The 16,605-nt window shown below is 36.6% G+C and overlaps 1 protein-coding gene across 1 annotated transcript in view; it reads left to right on the forward strand.

Moving 5' to 3' along the window:
* LOC130012428 (mucin-5AC-like) overlaps window positions 1-16,605 on the forward strand; it is a 539,248-nt gene that overhangs the window by 404,727 nt on the left and 117,916 nt on the right. Inside the window, exons 24-25 of the mRNA XM_056100369.1 lie at window positions 1,200-1,281; window positions 3,162-3,270. Coding sequence (XP_055956344.1) covers window positions 1,200-1,281; window positions 3,162-3,270 — 191 coding nt within the window. The remainder of the gene's footprint in view (window positions 1-1,199; window positions 1,282-3,161; window positions 3,271-16,605) is intronic.

A 16,605-nucleotide genomic window follows, 5' to 3' on the forward strand; every position in this document is an offset into this window, starting at 1 on the left:
TAACTAAAGATAAAATCGTGAAACAGGCCCCAGGTTTAAAATACATATTCACTAAAATTGTTGGCTGTGGTGATAATCAATTTTGTTGCCCCTAATAAAGTCTGTCAATTAGCAGTTGTTATATAACATCTTGGTCAATGGTGATCCAAGTTGGTGTTCAGCGAAGTGTACTTCCTGCTCTGATGGCAGTTTGTGTGGTAATATGTGACTTTATCACCCAATAATACATTCTACAGTAGATATCGCTTATGTGATATATTTCATAATCTACTGCGATATCTCCTTAGGAGATATCGCTTTACATGAATTTGATTGGTCAGTTAAAAAGGAACTACTTTTTTTTTATTTTCAAAGAACAGTTCATTTCTTATTAAAAGTAACTTTTTTTTAAAATAAAAATGAACTATTGTTTTTCAATTGCTGTCAAAAAATGATGTATCACTATGCCGTAATGTTCAGTAAAAGTGAAATCTACAGCAAAGAATTATATTTATCTATTTGTGCATGTAAGAAGGGATTGGGTGATATATAAAATCTCCTCGTCTTTTCTGAGATCAAAAAATATCAACACTCGTTGATAATGTAAAAAAAAAAACTCGGCAGAGCCTCGTTTTTTGTTACTTTATCAACTTGTGTTGATATTTTTTGATATCAAAAAAGACTGGTAGGAGATTCTCTATTTATAATACACATTCACTAAAATTGTTGAGCTGTGGTGATGATCAATTTTATTGCCCCAAATAAAAGTCTGGCAATTAGCAGTTGTTATATAACATCTAGTGATCCTAGACCAGGAGCCCAGAGGGTCAACCTAGTTGAAAAGTGTACCAATTTTCTCCTATATGGTATCGATGCATGTATATCTGGAATCATCAGAATGTAAGTCTGCTGGGTTTCTGATGGTGGGTGTGGTATTCCAAGCCTAAAATGGCATGCCCCCAACTGGTCTAATTCACCTTTCTGTCAATTTCTCACCCCTGTTAATTAACACTCAGAATCTACAGATTTTAGCCTCTTCGTATTAGATTTGTTGCGATAATTAGGTAGATATCTATACCCTAAACGTACAAATAACACTATTACTACTTCTCAGTGATAATTACATCATTTTAAATTATGAGTATGTCTTTGGTTATGTTCAAAGAGAGGCAATCATCAGGAATATAATTATATTTAAAAATGTTATATTGTAATTTCAGTGAAGGTGTGGCATCTCTAGCATCACTGGTTGATACACCACATCAAACACTGGCTATAGAGATGTTAATATCATCAGCACAGGTTCATTTTTACATTCTTCTATTTCTATTATTAACACAAAATTGTGCTACAAGAAGGTGGGGTGGGATTAGTTGGATTACCCAACCATGTTTAGTAAAGTTTGTGATCTATGAATGTTGGCAACTCTAGGTTATTCAAATATATGGCCAAAATTTAGATAGCTTATAAAAGTTTTGATCTGAAATTTGGTAGCTCATGATATTATCAATATGTCATTGTTTGACTTGGTAAGCACAACTATTGTGTACAATGGTTTATTCAACAGTTTGTATGTATGTCATTCAAAGATTATCACATGGATTCCTCATTGGGAAAGTAAAAGTTCCTCAGAGCCCTTGAAAAATTGTTCTCTAGAATAGATTTTGAATTTGATTGTGTTTTTATACGCCCACATTTTCATGTGGACGTATATTGTCGTCGCCCCTGTCTGTCCGTCCGTCCACAATTGTTTGTGAACAGTCTAAAGGTCACAATTTTTATCCGATTTCAATGAAACTTGAAATGTTATTATTATTATTATTACAACATATTTATAGTGCACCCTTTCATATAACATGTTCAGGGGCACTTTACAAAGTGACAATGTAAATCATAAATAAACAAAAGATTATGGACATGTTAACGATTGTATACAGAGTCAGTTAAAAGCCTGATTAAATAGATGTGTTTTAAGTTCTTTTTTAAAAGAATATAGAGATGTACAGCATCTTAAACTAAATGGTAGATTATTCCATAAAACAGGTGCTTGATAACTAAAAGAGCGCTGACCATAAGAGACTAGTTGAACAGTTTTGGGCTTTAAAAGTAGTTTATCTGATGTACAAAATGTTCGGCCAGGTGTATTCAGTTTTAAAAGATCTGAGAAACAGGAGCTAAATTATTTAAACATTTAAAAGTAAGTAATAAAATCTTAAAATCAAATCGATATTTAACAGGTAACCAGTGTAAATTATATAAAACAGGAGTTATGTGGTCATATTTCTTAGTTAAAGTAACAAGTCTAGCCGCAGTATTCTGTACTTTTTGTAATTTATCTATAAGCTTTAAAGGTAAACCAACTAAAAGTGAATTAAAGTTATCTAATCGAGAAGTGACCAGAGAATTAACAAGTGACTTAGTGGCCTCTACAGTTACACATTTACGTATTTTATCTATATTTCTAATATTAAAATAGCACAATTTACAAATATTATTTACTTGAGCTCCCATAAGCATAAAACTATCAAAGATTGCGCCAATATTACGAGCAGAATAAGATGAAAATATATCACAATTACCAATTACAACAGGGGGGTTATCATGTGCAGATTTACTTAATTGATGCCTTGAGCCTAATAACAAATATTCGGTATGCTTATAACCCAAAGATCTCGGTTCCTTTCCATATTCGTGCATATCGGAACGTAACTTCCTGAATTATGGCCCCTGATTGTACGAAAAATCACGTTTTTAGCTTGTGGACCCTATAGAGGTCATAATTTTTATCTGATTTAAAAAAACGTATTATTAAATCACTGTTACACCCTAAGGACGGCTGAGTTCGAATTTCGTGAAAATCGGCCCAAAATTGACAGACAAAATGGCCGCCCCTCATTCTCAAATAGCGTAAAAATATGGTATATCAAGGTTGTGGACAATATAGAGGTCACAATTTTTATCCGATTTTATTGAAACTTGAAATGTAAGTTTATAACCCAAAGATCTCGGTACCTTTCGATATTTGCGCATATCGAATTGTAATTTCCTGAATTATGGCCCTTGATTGTAGGAAAAATCACTTTCTTTTTAGCTTGTTCTCTATCCATCTCTCGAAAATGTGGGCGTATCCTGCCTGACAGTCGCTGGTTGATTAAATATATAGTTATTTTGATATATTGTAGACGATATTTGGACCGGCTGATAATTATCAAATAATTCATGCTGAAACACCAGTAGAACAGATACCAGATACATCTAGTGATAAACATGGTGGTGCTAGTACTCAACAAGGTATATATATATATATATATATGTATATAATATAAGACATACATGAAATTAGAAATCTATGAGTGGCGAGTAGCCGTTCCAGATTTCTTTCATGAAGCTACTAGTTTCATTCAGTTTGAACTCATCAGGCTTAAGTGAGATTTTACGGATGTTCCCTTTATATTGTAAGCTACCCCAGCATCCTAGTACTGCCGGCGAGACGTTATGGAAAATACGGAGATCTGTGTTACTATATGCGGAGTGGGGAGGGAAGTATTCGTGTCCTTACTCCATTCCAACGACAGTAATTCTTTCAGTACTATGGCTTTATATTAAGGCACTCCTTGTCCGGGTTAGTTCCACCAAGGCCTAAATAGTCAATCGCCTCCATTCCTAATTTAGGTTCTCCATGCCTCCTCCTTTGTCACTGTCCTGTTAGACAAGTCCCCCGTTACTCCGCTGTCGCTGCTCAAGGAATGCTTATGCTATTCCTCCCGTGAACAGGTGATTATTTCGCTAGGAATAAGTACGCCGTATTTACCAAGGCCAATAAAGTTATTTATTAGGTTTCCACAACTGCGAATATGATTACTCTATGTATTAAAATAAATATGTAAACAGTATTAAAAGCATAAACTTTCGATGTTCAACGTGGTGGGAGATAGCATTGTCTAGAGCCAAATTTTAACGACGACGCATTACGCACACCTGAGCATAATGTCGCCACAACTCCTTAAAGTGGTGAATAGTAGAAGCCATTAAACGCTTGTAAAACATTCTGAAATATTGTATATTATAGCAGTGAAAAGGTATCGATCATGCTTTATAATATTCCTCACCTAATAAAACAATAGGTAAACTTATTACTAAAGAATAATTTGAAATATAAAGTTGATTGATATTAAGAATTCTCGAAAAGCTCCAGAGTAGAGATTCTGCTGACCGAAGTCGATTGCTATCTGCGATCACGTCGTCAACGAAGTCTTATATAGGCAACACCAGTGTACCAGGTGACCTGATTGACCAATGGTAGGTTGTCCTTTTTATACGCCCACATTTTGGACGTATATTGTCGTCGCTCCGGACGTCCGTCCGTCCACAATTGTTTGTGCACTCTCTACAGGTCACAATTCTTATCCGATTTTGACGAAACTTGAAATATAGGTTTATCACTAAAAGATCTCGGCTGCTTCGGATATTGGCATGTATCGGATCGAAACTTCATGGATTATGGCCCCTGATTTTTAGCTTCTGGACCCTATAGAGATCACAATTTTGAACCAATTTTGATGAAACTTGACATGCATGTTTATAACCCAAAGATCTTGGTTCCTCTCGAGATTTACGCCCATCGGAACGTAACTTCCTGAATTATGGCCCCTGATTGGCCGAAACATCGCCTTTTTATACGCCCAAATTGAAATGTGGTCGTATATTGTTGTCGCCCCCATCCGTCGGTCCGTCTGGCGTCCACAATTGCTTGTGGACGCTCTAAGGTTAATATCCGATTGACTTTAAATTTATACACAGTGTTTGAGGTCATGAGATGAACAAGTAAAATTGATTTTCAGCGATTTTCGATAATTACTGCCAGTGTTATGGCCCTTGATCACTTCAAAAAATCTTGTGGACGCTCTAGAGGCCAAAGTTAACATCCAATTGACTTTAAATTTATACACAGTGCTTAAGGTCATGAGACAAAGAAGCCTATTGATTTTCAGCAATTTACAATAATTACTGCCAGAGTTATGGCCCTTGATCACTTTGAAAAATCTTGTGGATGCTCCAGAGGCTAAAGTTAATATCTGATTGATTTTAAATTGATACACAGTGTTTAAGGTCATGAGACGAAGAAGTCTATTCATTTTCATTGATTTTCGATAATTACTGCCAGACTTCTAGCCCTTGATCACTTCAAAAAATCTTGTGGATGCTCTAGAGGCTAAAGTTAATATCTGATTGACTTTAAATTTATACACAGTGTTTGAGGTCATGAGACGAAGAATCCTATTGATTTTCAGCGATTTCAGATAATTACTGCCAGAGTTATGGCCCTTGATCACTTTGAACAAAATCTTGTGGACGCTCTAGAGGCTAAAGTTAATATGCGATTGACTTTAAATTTATACACAGTGTTTGAGGTCATGAGACGAAGAAGTCTATTCATTTTCAGCGATTTTCGATAATTACTGCCAGAGTTATGGCCCTTGGTCACATCAAAAAATCTTGTGGACGCTCTAGAGGCCAAAATTAACATCCAATTGACTTTAAATTTATACACAGTGCTTAAGGTCATGAGACAAAGAAGCCTATTGATTTTCAGCAATTTACAATAATTACTGCCAGAGTTATGGCCCTTGATCACTTTGAAAAATCTTGTGGATGCTCCAGAGGCTAAAGTTAATATCTGATTGATTTTAAATTGATACACAGTGTTTAAGGTCATGAGACGAAGAAGTCTATTCATTTTCAGTGATTTTCGATAATTACTGCCAGACTTCTGGCCCTTGATCACTTCAAAAAATCTTGTGGATGCTCTAGAGGCTAAAGTTAATATCCGATTGACTTTAAACTTATACACAGTGTTTGAGGTCATGAGATGAACAAGTAAATTTTTATGACTTGAACAGCCAAATCCATGATATTAAAAGTTTTGTATACTAAGCGTTAGCATGGGGCAGAACTTTATAAAAAAACAAACAAATTCTAATGGTTTCTGATAATTACTTCATGAGTTGTTACTCTTAATCAGATTTGAGTGTATTCTAAATGTTTCATTACCGAAAAAAGTAAAAATATGCGACAACATTTGTTGACTGACCGGACAATTTAGCTGCAGTGGGCATATGTTTCGTTGCCTGGCAACCTATCTTTTAGCTTGTGGTCCCTCTGGAGGTCACAATTATTATCCGATTTAAAAAAACGTCTGATTATATCACCGTTACACCGTAAGGAAGTTTGAGTTCGAATTTCGTGAAAATCGGACCAAAATTGCAGGACAAAATGGCCGCCGTTTGTACACGAATAGTGTAAAAATATGGTATATCAAGGTTGTGGACCCTGTAGAGGTCACAATTTTAATTCGATTTTGATGAAACTTGAAATGCATGTTTATAACCCAAAGATCTTGGTTCCTTTCGATATTTCCGCATATCGAATTGTAACTTCATGAATTATATGGGCGTATCCTGACACTGGTTTGGAGCGTCGAAACTAATTACAGTATAATTTTAAGGCGTGCCGACTAGTCCGGTGCTTGTCTGATATTCTTAAATAAAGCAATAATTGATTTAAAATATACAGAATAACAATTTATGAAATATTCATAAAATGGACAAGTATCAACACAAAGCCCCAGCATACATATGCCTAGTGGCGTCATGCACCATTACACAGTGAGTGATGGACAAAACGTAGTTCGTACTTTACATTACTAAGTATAGCTAATTATAAGTTAGAAAAACAATATAAATACAACAAACAAACAGTAGAAAATTAAAACGATATTTTACATTACTGGTTTAAGTAGAATATATATATTTTACAATTTAATGATGTACGTTCGTAAAACCCATTATGGACGACTAGGTTGAGATCGTTTGAATTTACAATGACATTTTATGAAATTTAGATGGTTACATACTCTAGTCCATAAAGTTTGCTACCAAGAAAATGTGATGATACAAAGACACACACTAGAGGATATAAATACATAAGTTATAGTTTCTGAAATAGTAATAATGGAAATAAATCAGACGAAAATACCGTGTTTCAATAACGACGTTCATGAAATTAAATAATCCAGTGGGGTTGTTGTAATATCAGATATTACACTTCCTCCACCCAAGTTTTAAAAATTATCCCGAATTTTGCGCTGTTGACCTTTAAATAACTAACATGGCATATGAAAACACTATACAACAATTACATCATGTAAATGGAAGTCTTTAAGCTGAATTGTCCTGTACTCTTAAAGGGATGGCTGCATCATCGATTATGTCAATGTAACCGTTGGTGTCCCGACTTCTCTGTTCTGCAGCACTTTCCAACATAGTCAGGGTCATGGTGGTGGAAGATGATACATATTTTTCCAATGCGATTTCTCTCAGTATATTGTATAGATAATATCTTGATTTTCCTTCGGCCTCTGATTTTTTCGTAGATGGCTTGAATACAGCTGTACCGGACAGAGCCCAGAGCAAGAAAATTAAATTTTAACAAAATTTGATCTCTGTCGAATGTGAATGATCCACATCTGAGGTTGAGGCGCATGCTCATATACTCCCAAGCAGTCAACTCCTCGGTAGCATTCATACTCCCCCAGTTCACAGGAGGCCACTTCAGTGACGGTGACGAATCCAACTCTACAACTTCGCTTTCCTCCCAATCACGTCGTCTAGGTGGAAAGAGGGGCATGGCTCCACATCTTAGCAGCTTAGAAGCTCGGGAACTCAGTTTCCAGTCTGGCCTTCGGTCTTCCATCGGGGTGTCTCGTTCCTGCTACTCGACTGTACATCCTTTCCTTTACCGTCCGTTTCTCTAACCCTCTTCCCATTCGAATCGTCTTGTTCTTTCATATTCAGGTCACCATCGTTTCCACCTGTCTTCCTATTTATATCCCCCCCTTTACTAAAATCTTCAATCTTCATTACATCTCTTGCCTTCTTGTTCATTTCTTCTCTGTATCCTCATCTTCATTCTTGTTCAGATTTCTGTCTTTCTTATTTAAATCTACCCCTCCCTTCTTGTTTATCCTGTGTCCCGCGTCTTTCTTCCCCCTTCTTGTCTTCCCCATGTGCTAAATCATTATTTGTTCTTGATATCATCCTTATCATAAGGCCTGTCATTGTGTCAACCGGTGTGGTTTCGAATCCCTGGTTGTACGTGACAAGGATTAGGGTCGCCTGTCCAACCTCGTGGATTTTCTCCCAGTTTCCTCCCACTGCGAAAGACCCCTACGCGCAAGCGAATTATTTAAATAAAATTACCATATGTTAGTCCCGAAATGACCTAGTTTGTGTCGAGTGGACGTTAAACGACATTTCTCTCTCTCTCTGATACCATTCTCACCTTCTTCGGCTTTCCTTTACTTGTGTCCGCATTCTCTTTCTCCTCGACATCTCGTCTAATCTGTAATAATTCCTCCGATGAGAACCAAGGCTCATCTTCAACGTCTAGAGTAATGTCTGAAGTGGATGAAGTTGGTAGGGGTGACAGCTGCATGCTATGGGTCTTTGACTTCTTCAGGGGCGTAAATGTGGGGGGGTGTCAGGAAGAAAAATAGTCGGTCGCAAAATCAGTGCAGTCGGTCGCAAGATAAGAGCAGTCGGTATCAAAATAAGTGCTCACTGCACATGTCACGCTACTCACGCAAAACTTTAGTATAAAATAACCTTGTCAACTTATCATGTTTGAAAAAATGTTGTGTTTCACTCTTATTCTGTTGTGAGTATGTTGGTCTGTGAACAAAATTTCCCCCAGGGAGAAAAATAGTCGGTCTCAAAATAAGAGCAGTCACTGCAGTCGGTCTCAAAATTATGCACCGGCCACTCAATGAATTAATGAGGTAAACAAACAATGCCAGAATAGATACCAAATACTATGTATTTGTGTGAATCCGTGAGCCTAAATTGCATACGTCACACAAAACTATAGTATAAAATAACCATGTCTGCTTGTGATGTTTGAAAAAATGTTTGTCACTCTTATTCTGTTGTGAGTATATATATGTTGTTCTATGAAATGTTCTATGTAAACAAATAATTACAAAACAGGCGAAATTGACAGATAGACCACAAGATTCCCGAAAAATTAAAAGCTTGGTTACATATCTGAAATTTTTTCCCGCCTGCGGCGCTTGATACTGTCTCAGTACTATCATATTCACGGTTATAGTGAACTGCCCAGTTATACTGGTGTGTGGGTTGTGGGGCGTCAGACTTTACAAATGTTATGTCAACTCTTGCAAAACAGGCGGAATTGACAGGGGCAAATCTCGAGATTCTGTCCCATTGGCTCACATTTCTGGTCTTCTCGCCTACAAGACTTTCTCCCAGCAATGATCTCAAATGCTAGGATATTGACTCAATTTTTCAAAATTTTCTCAGGTTGCTCAGTGTTATAGGCACACTCATCATATATGACATAAACTTTATATCAACTTAAATAAAACTGCTTTCTGGCGAGACAACGATCGCGAACAACTATATAGGCCTAATTATACAATACTGTCTATGTTCTACTGGGACGCTTAATGTTATAGCCAGTATTTTGTTGGCATTCACTGTGTGGTGGGATTATGGATAGCGCCCTAGATTTGGAACCACCCCCACCCCACCCCACCCCACACCCTATTCCCAGCTTCTAGACCCGCTCTGCATATGGCCCCTAGAAAACTCGCACCTGTTGTGCGCGGCTCCTGACTGTGTCACTCGTACTAGGGGTATGTGCATCAGTCGGTCGCATTTTGGCTAAACACCCCCCCAAACAAAATCGTTATGTACGCCCCTGGACTTGAAACGACAGGATTGCACGTGACTAATAAAGTGTGATTCTGTGCCTAACATCTTTGCCGTCTTTTCCTTTATTTTACCGACCTCTGCTCTCCCTACCTCTTGGAAGACTATTGGCTCATTTCCATTCCTGTTAGTCTAAGGGTTGAGAGCCTTCTAACTAGGGCATCCATAGATTTGCTGTGGCCTTAAACTGCATCATTCATCATGATCCTGACCCAAAAGGCGCTCGTGCCTACCTCAGTACTAAACATGGCTCTGGTGTTTCCTTGCATTATGTGGATATTCTTCAGCGTAAGGTACTCGTAAAGTCCAGGTCTGCAAGGTGAGTAAGTGCGCTTGGTCACAGCGTTCCGCTCCTCAAACTCCCATCCTCGATACCACTGCTCCTTGGTTCGTAAACAGCCTACTCTGTCTATCATGGCTAAAATCTCCATTCGTGCTTTCATGGCTTCGGCACCAAACACAGACCATTTTTAACCGTTGGTGTTGTGCAGCGTCAAGGTGGTTTTTAAGTTTACGTTTATTCGAGAAGACCTCTTGACATAACCTGCAGTGCAGGGATCTTCTTGACTCATCATCCTGGAATGAAGAAGATCTTGTTGAGAATTGTATGGATACTTTGTTAACCCCTTTAAAATGATTTGCATAAAACTCTGTATTCGCTATTAACCCTATAAACTAATCCCCAAAACTGGCGTTTTACCACTGGTATCTGTTACAGGGCAAATGGTACAAAAAAAATTATTAGAAGAACCACATGTTATATGTTTCTGATTAGGACATTGGCAGGGCTTTCAATAAGGGATCATTTCGTTGACCCCCACGTGCATGAACTTTGATTAATTACGTCTAGAGTTATGGCCCTTGTTTCCCTTTGTTGAATCTTGTGAACGTTCTAATGACAACAGTTATCATCCAATCTGTTTGAAATTGATATGCATCATTTAAATTAGTGAAATGAAGAAGCTTATTGAATTTCAGCAATTTCCGTTAATTTCTTCTGGAGTTATGGCCTTGTTTCACTTGTGAACGCTCTAACGACAAAAGTTATCAACCGATCTGTACGAAATTTACATGCATCATTTAAATTAGTAAAACCAAGAATCCTATTGAATTTCAGCAATTTCCGTTAATTACGTCTAGAGTTATGGCCCTTGTTTCACTTTGTATAATCTTGTGAACGCTCTAATGACAACAGTTATCATCCGATCTGTTGGAAATTGATATGCATCATTTAAATTAGTGAAACAAAGAAGCCTATTGAATTTCAATACTGTGAGTTATGGCCCTTGTTTCACTTTGTTGTACCTTGTAAATGCTCTAACGACAAAAGTTATTATCTGATCTTTATGAAATTTATATGTATCATTTAAATTAGTAAAACGAACAAGCCTATTGAGTTTCAGCAAATTTCCGTTAATTACATCTAGAGTTATGGCCCTTGTTTAACTTTGTTGAATCTTGTGAACGCTTGAACAACAAAAGTTATCACCTAATCTGTATGAAATTCATATGCATCATCTAAATTAGTGAAATGAAGAAGCCTATTGAATGTCAGCAATTTCCGTCAATTATGTCTAGAGTTATGGCCCTTTATTTACTTTGTTGAACCTTGTGAATGCTCTAATGACAAAAGTTATCATCCAATCTGTATGAAATGTATATATGCATTATTTGAATTAGTAAAACAAAAAAGCCTGTCGAATTTGAACAATTTCTATAGATTACTTCCAGAGTTACGACCCTTATTTTAGTTTTTAGAACCTTGTGAACCCTCAAACAACAAAAATTATAATGTCATCTGCATGGATGTCATTAGAAGCCGGCAACCTTCGCCGTTTACATAAGGCCAATTTCCGGCTACTTTTCAGCTAAAAAAGATCAGCAATTTAATTTGAATAAAATAATTTGGCATTATATTAATTGAAACTAATTTAATTCCTAAACGCAAAGCACACAGACGTATCAACTAACCAGTTTTTTCCGTGATACTCAAAGATTTACGACCTTTCTCCCGATCTCCCGCACGGAAGGCTATTTCTCACGGGAAATGTTCATAATTATGCCAATGCTAGTTTTACTTTCAAAAAGGGAGGTAACCCCCTTACTTCCGTTGTATAAATAGACCTCATGATTCTTATAAGTATATTGTAAGCAATAGGTACATGAGCGTACCTAATAAAATAGAGACTTGTACTGACTGTATAAGGTCCGTTCCCTTACTGTCATTTTTCCTCATGGCTAGTAGTAAACATCTATACGATTTTGACAGTTCTCCCGTGAACAGAAAACGTTTCACGCTACGTGACTTGAGCGTGAAATCGGAAGCCATTGGCATTGAGTGATTGACTGAAATTTAGCTGACTTTCAATCTGCGATTTTAGATTACTAGTGGTTGTATTATAATGCTTTGATATCGATCTCAATATACGAAAATAGTCGGACTCAAAAGTTATAGAAATAAAAGCGCTATTACTGTTTATGTGGGAGGCACTTGCGGGAAAATGTCACGTTTCCAGGGATTTCAATTCACGCGATTACACCCATAATTAGAAAACGGGATTTATCGGTTTTGCAGACTGAAATTTGCTAATTCCGAATAAATGCAGCCTGCCTTTTATCTGGTATCATGAAGATTAAAAATATTTTATATATTTTTCAAATTGTTACGATTTTATAAGTTTTAGCAAAGCCTAAACTAATATTCACAGATTTCAGTTTTAAAATTGGTAGACGTGCAATTCTATAATAAGGCTTATCTAATGACTTTACTCAGATATGACTGAAAAGCACTTATTTGGATTATTAAAGTTTTTTTGGATAGATTTTTTATGTATATTTTCACAAAATGTTTTAAAAAAAACTTTCTGTCATTTAAAATATTGACCCGAAATGCCCCTAACGCCATAACACACTCCCCACCCTTCGGTTTGCCCGCAGATTCAGGCCTGAGGCCCTAAAAATTTGCTGCCCCTTACTTTAGCAAAATTTCCTGTTACTTGAAAAGTTAGTGACATCCCTGGAAGTCCCCTAATTACCTTCAAAAGAATAAATATGTGACTGCTCGGACGATTTAGCTGCTATGGGCGTATGTTTTGTTGCCTGGCAACCTATCTTATACTTTTGCTGTTAAAATGTTACCCACAGCTGCTATTATTCAAATACTACAGCATTTGCCGTAAGGTAAACACCATCCCAAAGACAATAGCACTTTTTTACACCGAAATATTAAAGTTAGCACTAGGCTGATAAGAAAAAAAAAATTCAGAAGGAATACATACAATGAAGTAGATACATGTACACAGGTCTATGAAAATCATGCAACAATCATAACTATATTATTAACAATAAATATAGCAATGACAAAAAATCTGCTATGTTATCTAGTTTTCTCCCTTCAAACAGATCAAGTTCCATTGTACCAACTGCCAACTCATGAAACTATTGAATTGAAAATGTTACAAGTAGTTAGAAAATGAAATAAACAAGGGAGAACTAACAGATTTTTTTTTTAAAAAGTATGGAAAACCGAAGGTACATCATATCTCTGTTACTAATTAAGATATCTTCACCAAATTTGCAGGATATATAAACAATTATCTACCACAGAATTGGACAGAACGCAGTTTCAGTTATTAATATTTCAAAAGTTATCAAAATATTTATCTTTATTAGTGCCAGAGATATGGTGTACCAAAAATGAAAAACTCTAATCTGAGATAATTACGTTTTTATACACCCACATTTTCATGTGAACGTATATTGTCGTCGCCCCTGTCCGTCCGTATGTCCGGACGTCTGCCTGTCCACAATTGTTTGTGGACTCTCTACAGGTCACAATTCTTATCCGATTTTGACGAAACCTTGAAATATAGGTTTATCCCCAAAAGATCTCGGCTGCTTTGCGATAATGGCATGTATCGGATCGAAACTTCATGAATTATGGCCTCTGATTGTACAAAAAATTACGTTTTTAGCTTGTGGTTCCTCTGGAGGTCACAATTATTATCCGATTTAAAAAAAACGTTTGATTATATCACCATTACACCGTAAGGAAGGCGATTTCGAATTTCGTGAAAATCGGACCAAAATTGCCGGACAAAATGGCTGCCATTTGTATGCGTATAGTGTAAAAATATGGCATATCAAGGTTGTGAACCCTCCTGTAGAGGTCACAATTTTAATTCGATTTTGATGAAACTTGAAATTCATGTTTAAAACGCAAAGATCTTGGTTCCTGTCTATATTTGCGCATATTGAATTGTAACTTCATGAATTATGGCTCTTGATTCTTTTTAGCTTGTTCTCTATCCATTTCTCGAAAATGTGGGCGTATCCTGCCTGGCAGCCACTGGTTATTTGATGCCTTGAAAATTCGCATTACACATGTTCTTCTTTTGGTCTCAAAATGCTCCAGCCCCATACGTGGGGCCTTCACCGTCAATTAATCTCTGTTGCGCTTGAGATTTAGCCATTTTAGATAACAGTCAGGCTTCTTTTGTTGCCAATAGAGCACTTTTTTGACCGACAGCAACACGGCTGTTGTCTAGATTATGTCAAAGTCTCTTGCTTGAGGCACTAATAGGAATACCCATAACAGTTAAAGATGTTTCTTCAACTTTTAGCCCTTGGTAATATTCAGCTGATGCAGTGGCAGCTGCAATTTTAATTCTTTGTCTCAATACAAAATTTATTTTGTTGCCAATAGAGCACTTTTTTGACCGACAGCAACACGGCTGTTGTCTAGATTATGTCAAAGTCTCTTGCTTGAGGCACTAATAGGAATACCCATAACAGTTAAAGATGTTTCTTCAACTTTTAGCCCTTGGTAATATTCAGCTGATGCAGTGGCAGCAGCAATTTTAATTCTTTGTCTCAATACAAAATTTATTTTTGGACATTTACGCCAAACTTTATTGTGCAGACTTTCATTAATGTTTTGCGTTTTGCCTAGTAAACACTTTTGTAAAAGTTCTGTGCCACCAAGGAATTGATAAACTGTGGAGACTTCTTCTCCTACTTTTCTATTTAACGGTGTTCTCACATTATCAATGTGGGGCTCTGGAGTTTCACCCTTCGCAATACTCCTGTTGTAAAAACACCAGGAGGTATCTTCCAAAGGGCACCTACTGTGATGCGGATCAGTATCCGCATGAAAAAAACTTGCGAAAACAGCATTCTGCATCGCTTTTATGTCACCCATGTTTGATCTAATAGCTTTTCCATAATATATTGTGAGTTTATTAATTGTGCTTAATGTCAGTTGCCCATGACCTTTTTCTCCCCAGCATTTTCCCTATCTTTTTACCGTCAGTACTCAGTTTGTGCAGAGTAGTTCCCATACGTTTTGTAATGTGGTTTACGCACTCTTCTTTGTTGATACAGGTTTAACTCAAAAAGAGCCATAAATATTTGCCGTCGCCGTCACTGATTACATTTACATATCTAAAACCATGGATAGCTTCGGAACAAGAGCACAAAACTTTTGCAGCCTCTACTTCCATAGCATTAGACGAACCATTGAAATTTATGTTGCCTTTTTCTTTATGATTTTCATACTGAGTAAGAACCAAATCTATTTTTGGCATAAACACATTTGTGGCAAAAAACTGACACCACATGAAAATTTACACAAGGCCAGTAGAAGCGTCGATGACAAAACTGATCCCATATAATGAGGAGTGTCTCCGAGTAAGCCATGTCCCATCAAAACTGACGGAGATGTCCATTACACCTTCAATATCTATTTCATTGTTCAAATCAAAATAAACTTTTCTTAATATACATGCAGCATTTGCAAAAAAAAATTCTTTAATATGTTCTGCTACAGCGGATATTTCTTTCACATGGTTTATATATGACTTGGGATGCATGCTTGGCATTCCCAAAAGCCGCGAAAGACGTACAAGTCCAGCATACCCCACCCCCATGTCCAATGTCGCAAAAACAAGCGATCTATTTATTATGATGGCTGTTCGCGAACTTGATGAATTCCCTAATCGCTGACTTGAATATGTTGCATTCACAACATATCCACATGAATGGCATTGTGTATACAAATATACAACAAGTCCTAATTTTTTATTAATTACACAGATTTCTATATTCTCATTATTGCATTCAGGGCATTTCAAGCCTTTCACTAATTCACTTAGCATAGACTCCTGCACAAATATAAAAATACGACGAAACTGACGGACAAAATGACCGCCTCTCGTTCGCAAATAGTGTCAAAATATTGTGTATCAGGGTTGTGGATCCTCTGGAGGTGACAATTTTCATCTGATTTTGATGAAACTTGAAATGCATGTTTATAACCCAAATATCTGGGTTCCTGTGGATTTTCGTACATATTGAATCGTAACTTCCTGAATTATGGCCCCTGATTGTACGAAAAATAGCGTTTTTATAGAATTTATTAAAACTTGGTGGGATTGTTCATAGAGGTATAAAGTTGAACCCTATGAAGAATATTTGAGTGGTATATTTTGAGGTTACCCTACCATTTACTTTCCAATTTATTAAATCTTGTCAATGTTTTATGAGACAGTTAACATTGTGACATAAGAAAGAGCTGTTAAAACCTATGAACATTATAATAATTAAGGTGCAATGGATTGTTTTAAAACTTGGTGGGATTGTAATGGGGGATAAAGAGACATCTTTCAATACAGGACAAAGTTCTCAGTGGAGAACTAGGTAAAATTGTTCATTGGGGCATAAAAACAAATTATTTTCTGTTCATATGTTTTCTGTTTTCTTTAAAGCTTGGTACAGAGTTCATGATAGATGAATGGAATTTGGTGACAATTTTAGATTTAGCATGTTGGGTGTATAAGGG

This window comes from Patella vulgata, chromosome 4 (genome assembly GCF_932274485.2).
Source record: "Patella vulgata chromosome 4, xgPatVulg1.2, whole genome shotgun sequence".
NCBI classification, from domain to species: Eukaryota; Metazoa; Mollusca; class Gastropoda; family Patellidae; genus Patella; species Patella vulgata.